Source organism: Sinocyclocheilus anshuiensis, unplaced genomic scaffold (assembly GCF_001515605.1).
Source record: "Sinocyclocheilus anshuiensis isolate Anshui unplaced genomic scaffold, SAMN03320099.WGS_v1.1 scaffold572, whole genome shotgun sequence".
Classification (NCBI taxonomy): domain Eukaryota; kingdom Metazoa; phylum Chordata; class Actinopteri; order Cypriniformes; family Cyprinidae; genus Sinocyclocheilus; species Sinocyclocheilus anshuiensis.
In genome coordinates, this window is record NW_015555778.1 from 1,033,102 (window position 1) to 1,046,346 (window position 13,245).

General features: G+C 36.4%; 2 protein-coding genes and 1 long non-coding RNA gene across 6 annotated transcripts in view; 1 reads left to right on the forward strand and 2 right to left on the reverse strand.

The window, feature by feature from the left end:
• ect2 (epithelial cell transforming 2) overlaps nucleotides 1-5,890 on the reverse strand; it is a 42,361-nt gene extending 36,471 nt beyond the window's left edge. For 3 of the 4 annotated variants that reach the window (XM_016468517.1, XM_016468516.1, XM_016468515.1), the window contains exons 1-5: nucleotides 5,293-5,576; nucleotides 4,608-4,789; nucleotides 4,354-4,433; nucleotides 2,424-2,519; nucleotides 1,197-1,379 (exon numbers count right to left, since the gene is read on the reverse strand). In XM_016468517.1, the coding sequence (XP_016324003.1) occupies nucleotides 1,197-1,379; nucleotides 2,424-2,519; nucleotides 4,354-4,433; nucleotides 4,608-4,740 (492 nt within the window). In that variant the 5' untranslated portion in view covers nucleotides 4,741-4,789; nucleotides 5,293-5,576. The other variant, XM_016468514.1, reaches the window with a different exon arrangement.
• The window catches only part of LOC107674531 (uncharacterized), a 10,372-nt gene extending 2,501 nt beyond the window's left edge, over nucleotides 1-7,871 (forward strand). The window contains exons 2-3 of the long non-coding RNA XR_001632511.1: nucleotides 7,562-7,565; nucleotides 7,796-7,871. This is a non-coding gene — a long non-coding RNA (uncharacterized LOC107674531). The remainder of the gene's footprint in view (nucleotides 1-7,561; nucleotides 7,566-7,795) is intronic.
• Nucleotides 7,872-8,236: 365 nt separating this feature from the next.
• The window catches only part of LOC107674528 (guanine nucleotide exchange factor DBS-like), a 69,818-nt gene continuing 64,809 nt past the window's right edge, over nucleotides 8,237-13,245 (reverse strand). The window contains exons 32-35 of the mRNA XM_016468512.1: nucleotides 12,945-13,048; nucleotides 11,588-11,599; nucleotides 9,994-10,088; nucleotides 8,237-8,350 (exon numbers count right to left, since the gene is read on the reverse strand). Of these exons, the coding sequence (XP_016323998.1) occupies nucleotides 8,250-8,350; nucleotides 9,994-10,088; nucleotides 11,588-11,599; nucleotides 12,945-13,048 (312 nt within the window). The 3' untranslated portion in view covers nucleotides 8,237-8,249. The remainder of the gene's footprint in view (nucleotides 8,351-9,993; nucleotides 10,089-11,587; nucleotides 11,600-12,944; nucleotides 13,049-13,245) is intronic.

Below are 13,245 nucleotides of genomic sequence, written 5' to 3' on the forward strand. Positions count from 1 at the left end.
GTATGCATTTATTTGTCATTTGAACTGTTTGGAAACGGAGCGTAAATGTGGAAGTCCTTCAAAGATTTCTTATCCTGTTGCGCCCTCTATAGGACCAGCGACTAGTCGACGTCAAGCTTAAAGCGTCATGGCAGAGCACTGAAGTCGACTAGTCGATTAGTCTGTGCAACCCCTAACCTGTGATACTTTTTTTCAGGATTCTTTGATGAATAAATGTTAAAAAGAAGAGCATTTATTTAAAATATAAAACTTTTCTAACAATATACACTACAGTTCAAAAGTTTGGGGTCAGTAAATTTATATTGTTAGAAAATATTTAGATTTGGAATAAATGCTGTTGTTTTTAACTTTTTATTCACCAAAGAATCCTGAAAAAAGTATCATAGTTTCCAAAAAAATATTTGGCAGCACAACTGTTGCCAATATTGATCATTTTAATAATAAATCAGCATATTAGAATGATTTCTTAAGGATCATGTGACACTTTATACTGGAGTAATGGCTGATGGAAATTCAGCTTTACATCACAGACATAAATTATATTAATAAAGGATATTAAAATAGAAACCATTATTTTATATTGTAATAACATTTTGCAAGATTACTGTTTTTTTCCTGTATTTTTTATCAAATAAATGCAGCCTTGATGAGCATAAGAGACTTCTTTAAAAAACATTACATGTCTTACTGATCACAAACTTTTGAGTTTATACCGGTAGTGCATATATATTTATTTATCACATGAGACTTCTCAGAATGCAGACCTTTCATGTACAGTGGCAGCTAAGCTGTGCACCACAAGATTTAACAACAATAAGACAAGCCTTCATTTCTCACTGGGGTGGATTTTTGTAGTTGTATCTATATACTAGTGTTCGTTAGACTTAATCTTTCTGCCCGGCACCGATCGCTGGTCAGCCAAGTGTTCATTTCACTTTGGAATATCTGAGGGAGTCAAGCAGACACTCCTGTGTACACTCAGATAAGCCGGCAACATTTTTCAGACTTTACAGGAGCAATCAAAGCTGCTTACGAATCCGTTCCAGTTGGAAGAACAACTTTATTTCAACAGGCTTTTACTCAACCCGTAACGGCATAGCAGTATCAAACTATTTCACCGCCTCAGGGAGAAAAAAACCCCACAAGATGGCTGTGATTCTGTGTGTGTGCTTGTGTTGTTTTATTTCAGGTCTTACCTCTCCCTTGCTGGCACAGTGCATCACGGCAGGAGGCCCCAGGATACGGTTGTCATTCTTGTACAGGAAGCTGTATTCGGGAGCCTGGAAGTCTTTCAACACAAACACGGTCTCGAACTCGCAGTTCTCGCCGTCACCAAAATCTCTGACATTGTCAGTCTTGATACAGGGGGTGTTTATACCCTAATAGGGATGAAGATGAAAATTCTTAAATAAAATGAAGATGACAATGAGAATATCAGTAAACACATTAGCTGGATTGTGATCACAATTTCTCCAATGTAGAGAGAGCGCTCCTTTAGTAAAAGGGATCTCAAAGATGTTAAAGCGTTCTGACAGATGACACACTGAAGAAAGACAGCAGTCATTTGTCAAATGCAGATTTAGTGGATACAAACACAAGTGCCAAGGGCGGTTCACACAGGACAGTTAAATAGACAATAAAGTATACAACAGAATGCAAACTGGATCGGCCAGTATAGGCTATTTACTTGTACATGTTCATTTCTGCCTATTTTTTTAAGAGTTATATTTTCTTTTGAACTCTAGGGCCTATATTAAAAATACAAAAAAAAACTATCACCGTTTCCCACAAAATTAAGCAGCAAATCTATTTAATTTATAAGAAATGTTTCTTGAGCAGCAAATCAGCATATCAGAATGATTTATTAAAGATCATGTGACAAATTTGAAATTATAGTAATATTACAGCACAATAATTGTAGTATTATGTCATAATACAGTAATATTTACTTTTTTTTTTTTTTATAAACGCATCCTAGGTGAGTATGCGAAAGAATATGTCCGCCGTGAACAGCCCGTTAAGTTTTTTAAGGGAACTGAAGGGAGATCTGTTAGTGCAGAAATTTCCATTATTCTTGTCATTTGGGATTCACTTTCAGAAATTATTATTCTATGACTTACCTGAATGCAAAAATAAAGATTAAAAGAAAAAAAATTAAACATAAAACTAAAACAGGAGTTAATCACCAAAGGGCTGATTAAATAACTGATTTAATTAATTTTAATTCAATGGATTAAAGACCACCTGCTGGACAAACACAGAACAAGTTGTTAGATCACATTGTTAGATCTTAGTCCAGACCACCGTGTGAGTGAGTTTGGTATTAAACAGCACAGTGCCACACCGAATCCCCCCTTAAAACACCATGCCGCAAATCCCCCGGTGCTCTCAAGCATGCAAAGATTCAGGGTGCCGAGACGTACCATATTGACTATAGACTTTATCAATTTCTCACACGCCTCTGTGCCCGGCTGCCCTTCTTTAATCTTTACCACAGGGACTTCCATTATTGTGATGGCCTGTAAAAATGAAGAATTGATGTCAACCTGGCAACCCAAAGCTGATAAATTTCCCAGGCAGGAGGTTCTACAACCTGTCAGAACCGAGATGAGAACTTCAAACAAATGTCAAGAAAAGTCCAGGAGGAAGATCTGCTACAGTAATAAGTTGCGTAAGGGCAGGGAGAATAGATTACTAAAAGAAGTAGCTACATCTGAAGTCTTCTCACATCATGTCAAGGGCAAGCATAGGAGACTTTCAGGAACATCCCCTTCCTCCCATGAGCACTACATGAGAAGTTTTCATTCCGAATCCACACACATTTAACCTCATTTATCAAGCTCGGAGCCTAAATGTCCCATCATTGGCCTGCGCTCCCTCCAAACACAACTGTCAGAGCAAATGAAGGAACGTTCATAACCTTTCGCCCGTTAACTCCCAAACGCCACATACCACATGTCAGTGTAAGAATGTGAAGTAAAATGTTCATCAGCATCAAATCCAGTTCAGAATCAGAGAGAACACGGTCCTCAAAGTTGCTGTTCACGCTACTGACACACTTGGCCAAATTCTGCATCTGTTCTGGACTCAAACAGCTCATTCGGTTACTGCATGAAACGAAACAAAGACCTATGTCTACAATATAGTACTGTTGTATAATAATCATAAAAAACATAGAAAGCATAGTAAGAGGAACAAGTAAAATAAGTAAAATGTCAGTATGAGACTTTTTGAGACAAGTGGCATTTCATCATAAGAAGGAGCCCAACTCAATGATTTATCACTGCTTGACAAAAACAAATAAATTAATTAAAAATAGCAAAATAATTCCATTTTCACAGGCACATATTAAGGAAATATTTTTCATTATAATTTACCATCAGCAGGTGCTACAGCGACTGCTAAAATTAATACACTACTGTCAAATTTTGGGGTCAGTAAGACTTATGGAGGGAAGAAAATTATTCAGCAAGTATGCATTAAATTGATCACAAGTAACAGACTTTTAACAAGACTTTTACATTGTAACAAAAAATTTGTAAATTTTTTCTTTTGAACATTCGACTAAATACTAAATTCTAAAGAAGAAAAAAATGATCACAATTTCCACAAAAATATTAACAGTTATAACGGTTCAACATCAATAATAATGAGAACTAGAATGATTTCTGAAGGAACATGTGACTCTGAAGACTGGAGTATGGCTCCTGAAAATTCAGCTTTGCGTCACAGAAATAAATTACATTTTTAAATATATCCAAACAGAAAATATACAATTATATATACACAAGTATTATTAAATCTAATATTTCACAATCATGTTTTTACTGTTTTTTGATCAAACAAATGCAGCCTTGGTGCATAACAGACTTCTTCCAGAAACATTTTGAAAATCGTACTGATCCCAAACTTTTAAACGCTAGTGTACATGTAAACATGTCACTGGCAATAAATGTGTTGCTCAGGTAAACTTTAATCAGTCAAGGACAGAAATGTATCAGAATTTTAACTGCTGTTTTAATTTCAGATTTAATTGAATTTTTAATTTCAGGAACACAAACATGCAAGCAGACATAGAAATAATCCAGATCAACCTTAAAATTCAGTTAAAACTTGTTTCAGTCAAACAAACGGAAGGATTTCAGGTTTATCTTTTGTGCACTAGGCACCAAGCTGGGCAACTACTAGCGAACTGATTACTTTTTATCAGATTGGAAGATTCTGAAGCTCTTCTTCTCCAGCTAAACTCACACTGAACTTGGAATATTTTAGAAGTGTCTGATTTATTATTTTATTTCATCTTACCTCAGTGAAAACAATCTATATAAAAAGCTTGACTCTCTTCTTTGGTACCTGAAGAGCTTTCTCAAGTTCTGCAATGTTGCCGGCCTCCCCCACCAACACCACCCTGGTCTCAACTCTGGGCAAAACATCTAAAAAAATAAATTAAAAAAAGACCACAGGCAAAGGTGAATCTCTATGGAAATAGACAAAATAGAGTGGGAGAAAATAACCTCTTTTGTTATGTTTGTGCTCAGTAAAATGGTCCACCCTTCAGAAATGTCAGTTGATATAAAGTTGATCGAGATGGAGGGCAGTTCACTTACCCTCTGTCTCGTCTGCATGTAGACCCATGAAAAATTGCTCCTTTGAGGTCTCGGCCATCCGGGAGTCGTATACGGAGGAGTCCACCAGCAGGCTGCGGCCTGGCCCTAAAGTAACTATGCTGCTGTCAGCCATGGCGCTGTGACAAGGGGTGGCGACCCAGTCCTGTCCAGAATATCAAAAGCTGGAGGCCAGAGAGAAAGGAGTGAACAAGGGCGGCACAAAAATAAGAGACAAACAGCTGAGTTTCTAGGAGGGGATGAAGGTTAAAGGGAGGAGAAAATCAATATATATAAATCTGCACCAATATGAATCAAAGTTAACTTATTATGATCTTTAAAAAAAAAAATCAACTTGCCAACTGAATAAATGTAATGAGTACTTAATCTGAATGCAACATTACATTAATGAAAAGCTGGTGCAGTTCATTATCAGAACAAGAACGACCAAACGAGAAACAAAACATTCAATGTCTGTGTGTGTGTATTAGATTGTACATTTTAACAGATAATGAAATAAAGGATCACATATTATAAAGATCTGTCAGGTTTTTTAAGAGAGCAATGCTGTGACAGTTGATTGGCAGCAGTTTAATGACTAGCTAAATTAGCTAACTTCTAAACAAAAGAAATTCTTTGCAACGGAGTCTTGTAGCTTGATTTAAGCAGATGTATGATGAAAACTCACCGTATAGAAGTTGGATAAGTCCAGAAATGTGCTGGTAAGGTTTTGATGAATGAAGAAACACTGAGAGTTCGACTGGCTGCTAAACCAGCTGAGGCAATCTCGGTTTTTGCTCGCACAACAATTGGTTAAAACTCAAGCATAACGTTGCGCACGTAAACGCCACTGTCCTCGCAACGACACGAAACGTTTGTCTAAAGTGCAAAATAAAACGATTAAGTTACGAAAATAAGTTTTGTTGGTATTTTAAGCCCATTGTATACGCTCATCTGATAGGTGGCTCTGTGCTCAACTTACTCTCTGAATTCAAAAAAGCAAGCAAACATGAGAGCCCAGCGCCGATTGGCTGAAAGTGACGAGCTCGGCGGAAGTTCTGAGGCGACCCCTCTGATTGGCTGTTGAATTCAAACGGCGATGCGCGCTGTAGAGTCGGCAGCTCTGTCCGTGAATGAATGACACACGTTTTGATTAAACGCTATGATTAAGACACAAGATACTGATGTAAACGCAATACAATGAAACTTATTGTTCGTCCTTACAAACGTTACGTTAAGCATAGTTTCCATCGAAATGCAATTACTGTAAATTGTCATTAATCTAATCCAGTGATCCTCAAAACTGGCTCGCGAGATCCACCTGCAGAGTTTAGCTCTACCCTAATCAAACACACCTGCGTTTGCTAATCAATGTCTTCAGGATCATTAGAAAATCACAGATAGGTTTGTTTGATTATAGGGTTGGAGCTAAACTGCCGGAAAGTGGATCTCGCGAGCCAGATTTGAGGATCACTGATCTAATCTAATATAGGCCTATACTTAATAATGGATTTTCAAGTGTAAAAGCATTAGTATATATATATATTTTTTTTTTTTTTTAAACAAACTATGGTTTTCATGGTAGATTTGATAAGGTGTGAATCAAACAACTCATGATAAATAGACTGCCAGGTGTCTTCAAAATCTTTAGACACCTGAAGCCAAACTGAAGGACAAAGTGAAGGCAGCTTTAGTTTTAAAATTCCGTTTCAATGCTTGTCACATCTCTCTGGGTCTTTGTGTCCTGCTCTCTTCACTCTCTTTCCTTCTCTTCTGCTTTACTCTCCTGCCACCCCTCACGAGTCTTTGAGAATTTGAAAGACACCGTCTGTAGAACAAAGCCAAGTAAATCTTACCTGGCCCTCTCTCTCTTTGCTGTCCTCCTTTCAGATGTGCACTTTTGTGTCACACACTCTCATAAAGAGCTTCTAATTACAACCAAAAATAGCCTGAATCGTGGACAATATTTAAATTTTTTTATTACATTTTCATGACATTTCTACCTATCTAACTTGTTTTTGGTTGAGATTTAATAGTCTCATATGCAAAGTAGACATTGTTTTGTAATGAATGTATTTCATTGTGCATTTGGAAATGCACTTATGTAATACATATTCACATCAGCTGTGAAAAGCAAAATATTCACATATCCTGAATCGTGGACAATATTTAAAATTTTTTATTACATTTTCATGACATTTCTACCTAACTTGTTTTTGGTTGAGATTTAATAGTCTCATATGCAAAGTAGACATTGTTTTGTAATGAATGTATTTCATTGTGCATTTGGAAATGCACTTATGTAATACATATTCACATCAGCTGTGAAAAGCAAAATATTCACATATATATGAACAAAATGATGATACTACCAAGAATCACATCTGCATTCACTATCAATCTTTGTGCTTAGAAATTTACATACAAACAAATAAAGAAACTCGGGTTGATATTGGAAAGTAATTACACCATCTTTAAATCACAATCGTAAGTGGATATTGGCGGTTATGAGACAAAACATTTGGCATCATTACTACATTCACTGTCAATCTGTCATCCAGTTCTTCACGTCAAAGCCGGAAGGATACAGTACATCTGATTTCTGTATTCTTTTCATCACAAACTGACAACATCCATGAGCAATACTGTAAAATAATACAGTACAGCTGGAATATTTATGCTACAACACTCATATTTTCTGAAATACATTTAAAAACATCTCCAGAGTGAACAGTCCACATTTTTATTACCTTTTGAGATTATTTTTGTACAAGCGGACCATGATAGAGATGAATATATCAAGTAGAGACAAATATTTGAAGAGGATTAAAGATATTCAGCTCTACAAACAGCAGAGGAACGAAGCTTTACAGATGGCTTATACAACTTGTATGTCTGAATATAAAAGAGAGTATAAACATTGTACATTACATTAGACAATATTAAATCTTCAAAAGTGCTGTGATCTGACCAACAGTCTCATAAGCAAACAAGCAATAAAAAAAAACAACAAAAAAAAAACAATCAAGTATATTTAAAGGGATAGTTCACCCAAAATAAAGGGAAAACAGCTTCTGGTAGCCATTGACTTTCATAGTACGGGGGAAAAAATGCCTACCAGCAATGGTCAAAATATCTTTTTTTGTGTTCGACAGAAGAACGAAATTCATACAGGTTTGGAACAACTTGAGGGTGAGTAAATGATAACAACATTTTAATTTTTTGGGGTGAACTATCCCTTTAAAAGCATTTCAGTGAACGTTTCAGCAGGACAGAATGGTCTAGAGTCTCTTCCTCTCAGTGTTTTCAAATAGCATCCTTGGTGCATATATCGGCGTCCGGTGTTCACAGAGATCCAGATACTTCTTTTCAAATACCCCTGCAATTGCTGCTAAGGCACAGCAGAGTGAAAGAACGAAGGCTGCATGCTGAATTTCTGACTCACAACTATACAGAATGTTGTTAACGTCACATCAGCACTGGAGAAGGCCAGAAATGACTGGAATCCATTCTGATCGGTCAGTTCACTTACTCCTTCAGCAGAGCAGATGTCTGTGTAGTATTACAAAGAATAGAATATCGAGCTGTTGTCGAGTATGCTGTAACGCATGATGATATGGAAATCAAGAAGACATCACGGCACGTTCAGCATGCAAATCTGCCATCCTGAGCGGGACGCGGCCCGGTGCTGTCGTCTGCCTCCTCTGTATCGGTGAGGGCAGCGGTGCAGAGGTCACTGAAAATATCTAAAAAGCAGAGAATGAGAAGATGAGTGACATAATATACCGGTTTTTCCATCGAGAGCAACAGGAAACTGGTGGCAAAACAAAACCAGACCTTGCAACAGCACTCGACCACAGCAAGGACAAGATACATACAAAGAAGAAAACCGAAAAGGCACGACAAAGATGCAAACCTTCAGAGTGATTCCTGTGCTTTACGTCTTTTTAAATGGGATGAGGGCATTTTGTTAGCACAGGTGGAGAAGCTTGAAGCGCAACATGAAAAGCATTCAAACACTACAGTATATTCAGCTTCAAACAGCTGCAGGCCTCAACAATAAGGATGAATCTATAGGATGATAAGGAGGAAGCAATGCAACTTTTTTTTTTTTGGGAAGAAAACTTCAATTTAATTTAAAAAACATATTTAAATAAAATATATTTTTCCTAACATTGCCTAAATATGATACTAAAAATGAATGGCATAATCACAGGAATGTCTGTGTGTGTGTTTTGTAAAGAAAACAACTTTTTATTCTTATTACATTTACATTTAGTCATTTAACAGATGCTTTTATCCAAAGCGCTTTGATCTGATATATACAGTATATATATATATATTCATCACATCATGTGAATATTTATATTTTTATTCATATATTACATTAAAAAAATTATGTGTGTGTGTAAGAATATTATCACCATATATACTGTACATTGCACTACTGTTGTATTTCTAAATAAGATTTGACATTTCTATTCATCAAAGAAACCTGAAAAAAAAAAAGGTTTACATAAAATATTAAGCAGCTCAACTGTTTTCCAACATTATTAGAACAATTTCTGAAAGATCATGTGACGCTGAAGACTGGAATAATGGCAGCTGAAAATTAAGCTTTGGCATCACAAGAATAAATTACATTTTAAAATATATTAAAATAGAAAACAGCTCATTTAATTTGTAATAATATTTCACAGTATTACTGTTTGTACTATATTTTTACTGTATGTATATCTGTTGGAGTCAGTGAAGTAAGCAGGACAAAATACCTTATAGTTGAGTCCAGAGCCGCCTCTGCTCTTAGTCAAAGCTTTAAATGAATAAGCAGCACCTTGTTATTATAGGAAAGCAAGAGTTTGAGAAAACCAGACAAACAAGGCCGAAAGTTGCATTGTGAGCACGCCAAGATTTCATGGAATGAAGTGCATGCCTGTGGAGGTGATGTCATGCACACCTCTTTAAAAACAGGTGCCTCCGTCAGTCTCGCCATCCACTGACCTAGATCTTAAATTACAGCCGCTTTGTGTCACGACAGTGTCTTGTGTGCATTCACATGTAAGGTATGTGTTTGAGTGAGAACAGACTGAGTGACATCAGAGGTCAAAGTGCATTATTTAACGCAGGGATAGGCAATGTGGGTCCTGAAGTGCCGCTGTCCTGCAGAGTTCAGGTGTGTTTGATTAGGGTTGGAGATAAACTCTACAGGACGACGCTGCCTATCCCTGGTCTAATGCATAGCCATAAAATATGTAATCCACATACTGTACAGCAGCTAGCAGTGTATGTGTCGAATAGCTATGAATGAATTTTATGGCGACCATCAGTCTGGACTAAGTGATGTCAGTCATGCCTTTCTGCTGCTCGTCCTGGGATTGGTGTGCGGTACCAGAGTTACTGTAAAGGTCTACTCCCTCTGCTGTGGACTGCAGGACAGTGGGTGGCACCAGTCCTGTCTTCTGAGTTTTAAGGTTCTTGACTAGCCTAGAACATGAGAGACAGTGTTCATCTTCAACGGCAGCATGAACATACAGCTTTGTGCTAGAGAACCTGGAGCTCAAGGGTTCAATATGATTAACTGACTGCTTAGAATTATCATTCAGACAGCAAAAAAGGTTGGATGGACCTGTTATATATGGTGGCCTGCAACACAAAACAATGTACCAAACAAAAAAGATCAAAACACAACAGAATTAAGCTACAACACAGCAGAAAAGCAGCCAACCACAAAGAACAGTCGATATGGAATTGGACGATAATACTACATATATAAAAATCCATTTCTGATCCACATGTTTCTAGTAGGACAGTGTATTGCAATGCACAAACTAATCTATAAACTTAAATCTATAACATTGATTTTACATGGTCTGAAAAATCTTGATTTTCTGGGTTGACACTGCCCTCTTGTGGTCAGGAGCATTTTCGTTGTTTTGTTGCTTAATTCGGTTGTATTTTAAAAACGTCTTTGCTCTGTAAAAATGTTTTTGTGCACCATAGCCCACCATAGTTACAGGTTTAACTACATTAATTCAATTCGATTTGATTCACTTTTTATGGAGCCCCTAAAGGGACAAATAAAAAATGAGGTGGGAGGAAAAATTATATTTCAATGCTTTTTCAATGCTTTTGGTTTTGCAAAACTTTCACATTGCATTTACATAGCTTTCTTGCTAGGCTTTGTTTTCTCACAAAATGTTTGTGTTCCCCGAGAAACAGCATACGCGTGCAAATCTTGAGTTTTCTTGCAAAAGTTTTTTTTGTTTTTGAGATACATTCGATTTGTTAACACATTTTATGTATTCGCTTGCATAAACTTTTGCATTTGCTTGCACAACTTTCACATTTTCTAGTAAAACATTTGCATTTCCCCTACAAACTATGTTTTGCAAGCAAATGCAAAACTGGTGATGGAAACAATTTGAAGTCTATATTTCGATGCTTATGTGAGTGAAGACAATGTTTATTGGAAGAACACAATACTTTTGCGAGCAAACACAAAGGTTTTTTGTTCAAATGCTAATTTTCTCAGGGGAACACAAACATTTTGTGAGCAAACGCAAAAGCAATGAAATATCATTTTTCTCCCATCAACATGTCCCCTTATAGAGGCTCAGCAACTTTTACCTGAAGTGAGGAAATGTACAATACAAGCGATAATATTGTAAGGAGTCAATGATAATTCAATTATCGGCTTTGATAACTACATGCTGTTTTTTGAAATGGTAAATGACTTTTAGGGGTTAATCATAAAATAGCTTGCCAATTAAAATAATTGCAGATTTATTCACTGATTTCTATGAGACCGGATCTGAATAATGTTCCAGGACTTTGATTGTTAATACAAAAACATGTCCTTCTTGGGTTAAGCAGTAGTGCACTGTTAAAGTTGTAGGGTTCAAGTTTGAGGTTTATTGGTTATACTGTGGGACGCTGGGATTATGTTGTGATATTGGCGATCAATGCAGACAAAACAGCACAACCACAACAAGTTTCTTGACTGTTTATGTATCGCATACACTCCTGACACAACTGAGCAAACTCTAAAGCATCCTGTGGCTGAAGATGTGAAGCCAGCTACCTAAACTTTAGCTAGACTCTGCACAATGTCAAAACATCCATGAAAGCCTGAAAACTTCTTATGAAGGGTTTGAGGGGGTTGATTGGTGAGCAAAGAAAACTTTGAAACACTTTACAAAGCAGAAACTCAAGCACTGAAAATGACTGGAGACAGTTTTCAAGATTAAATATGTATGAGATACTTCAGAATACTGCTGGCTTTTTCATTTCATTTTAGAAATGTTACTAAGTGCAGATTAGGTGGTATTCAGCACCGAAAAGGGGTGCATTAGACCCCTGTGAAACCTCTCTTCCATCTTGGATTTTGGAGACAAGGGTAAAATGATCAATAATGATGAAGAAAACAAAAATAAAACACATGTGCCAAGTTCCGAGAAATGCACTTAGAAATGGTTTCAATTTAACAACTCTGAAAATGTCAAGTGGCGTAATAACATTGTCATTACACCTTAATCGTCTTAATCATCCTTTATAATTTTTTTAAATATATTTTTCAAGATTAAAAAAATATTTTAAACAAATATCATTAATTTAATTTTTTGGGGAGTCTCCCCACATGAACAACCCTGTCTTGTCATAAAAAGCGCAAATGATATCTTAAGGGATTTTAGATGGTCTACAGGGGTGGCTGTGATATAATTTCCTGTTTTATGTTTTGTTTTGTTTTTTCACGTTTCTGCATGTTGGTTGCAATTCACACCTTTTTTGGGTTTTTCAAATATTAATAAGCAGTGAAACAGTTTTGGTATTTATTTCTGAGAAGTAATAAAACATTATGCCCAACTACTATATAATAAGGTTTCCTTTTCAAGAAAATCATTCAATCAATACACCTTTTTTCCCATCAGGACAGGTCTATCACCCTGACAAAAATAAATGTTAATACAGAAATTAAAAACATACTCCTTATAAAAGAGGTGAATTCAATTAATTACCTTTTAATGTATTTTTTGTAAAAAAATAAAAATAATAAATCATGCCACTAACCCAATTTCTAAGTTGTCCAATAAACCATCTTTCTAATCTAGAGAATGTCTTGTTTGAAAAAAATCTGGGAAATTAATGATTCTGATCAAGCTTTATATGAAACTCATATTTTGAATATCTGGGGTTTTAAAGCAAAAACTTAAAATAATGTAATAAGAGAGCCAACAATAACATTAGTTTCATTAGTGACAAGTCTTCAGTGACTTGCAGCCCTCTGACTCCAGAATATATCTGTGATACGATCCCAAATTTAAGGGGGCCACGCTTGTTGACATGGGCTCTTCTAGGAACTGTACTAAAGCTCCTGCCTCGACGGAAAGATCCTGGGCGGTACCTGACTCGTACGTCAGCTGCACTTGATAGCGATCATTATCCCCCTTTAGAGAAAGAAAAAAGTCCATGATTTATTTCAGGGTCATGGCACCAATTATTATTATTACTTTTTTTTTTTTGACTTTACTTGAAACTGGAAAGAAATGGGTAGGAAAGTTAGATTCATGTGTGCAGGGGCGCCTGCAGGATTTCTTCCGAGGGTATGCACAGAGTTTTTTTTTTTTTTTGTTCCCTTCTCGCC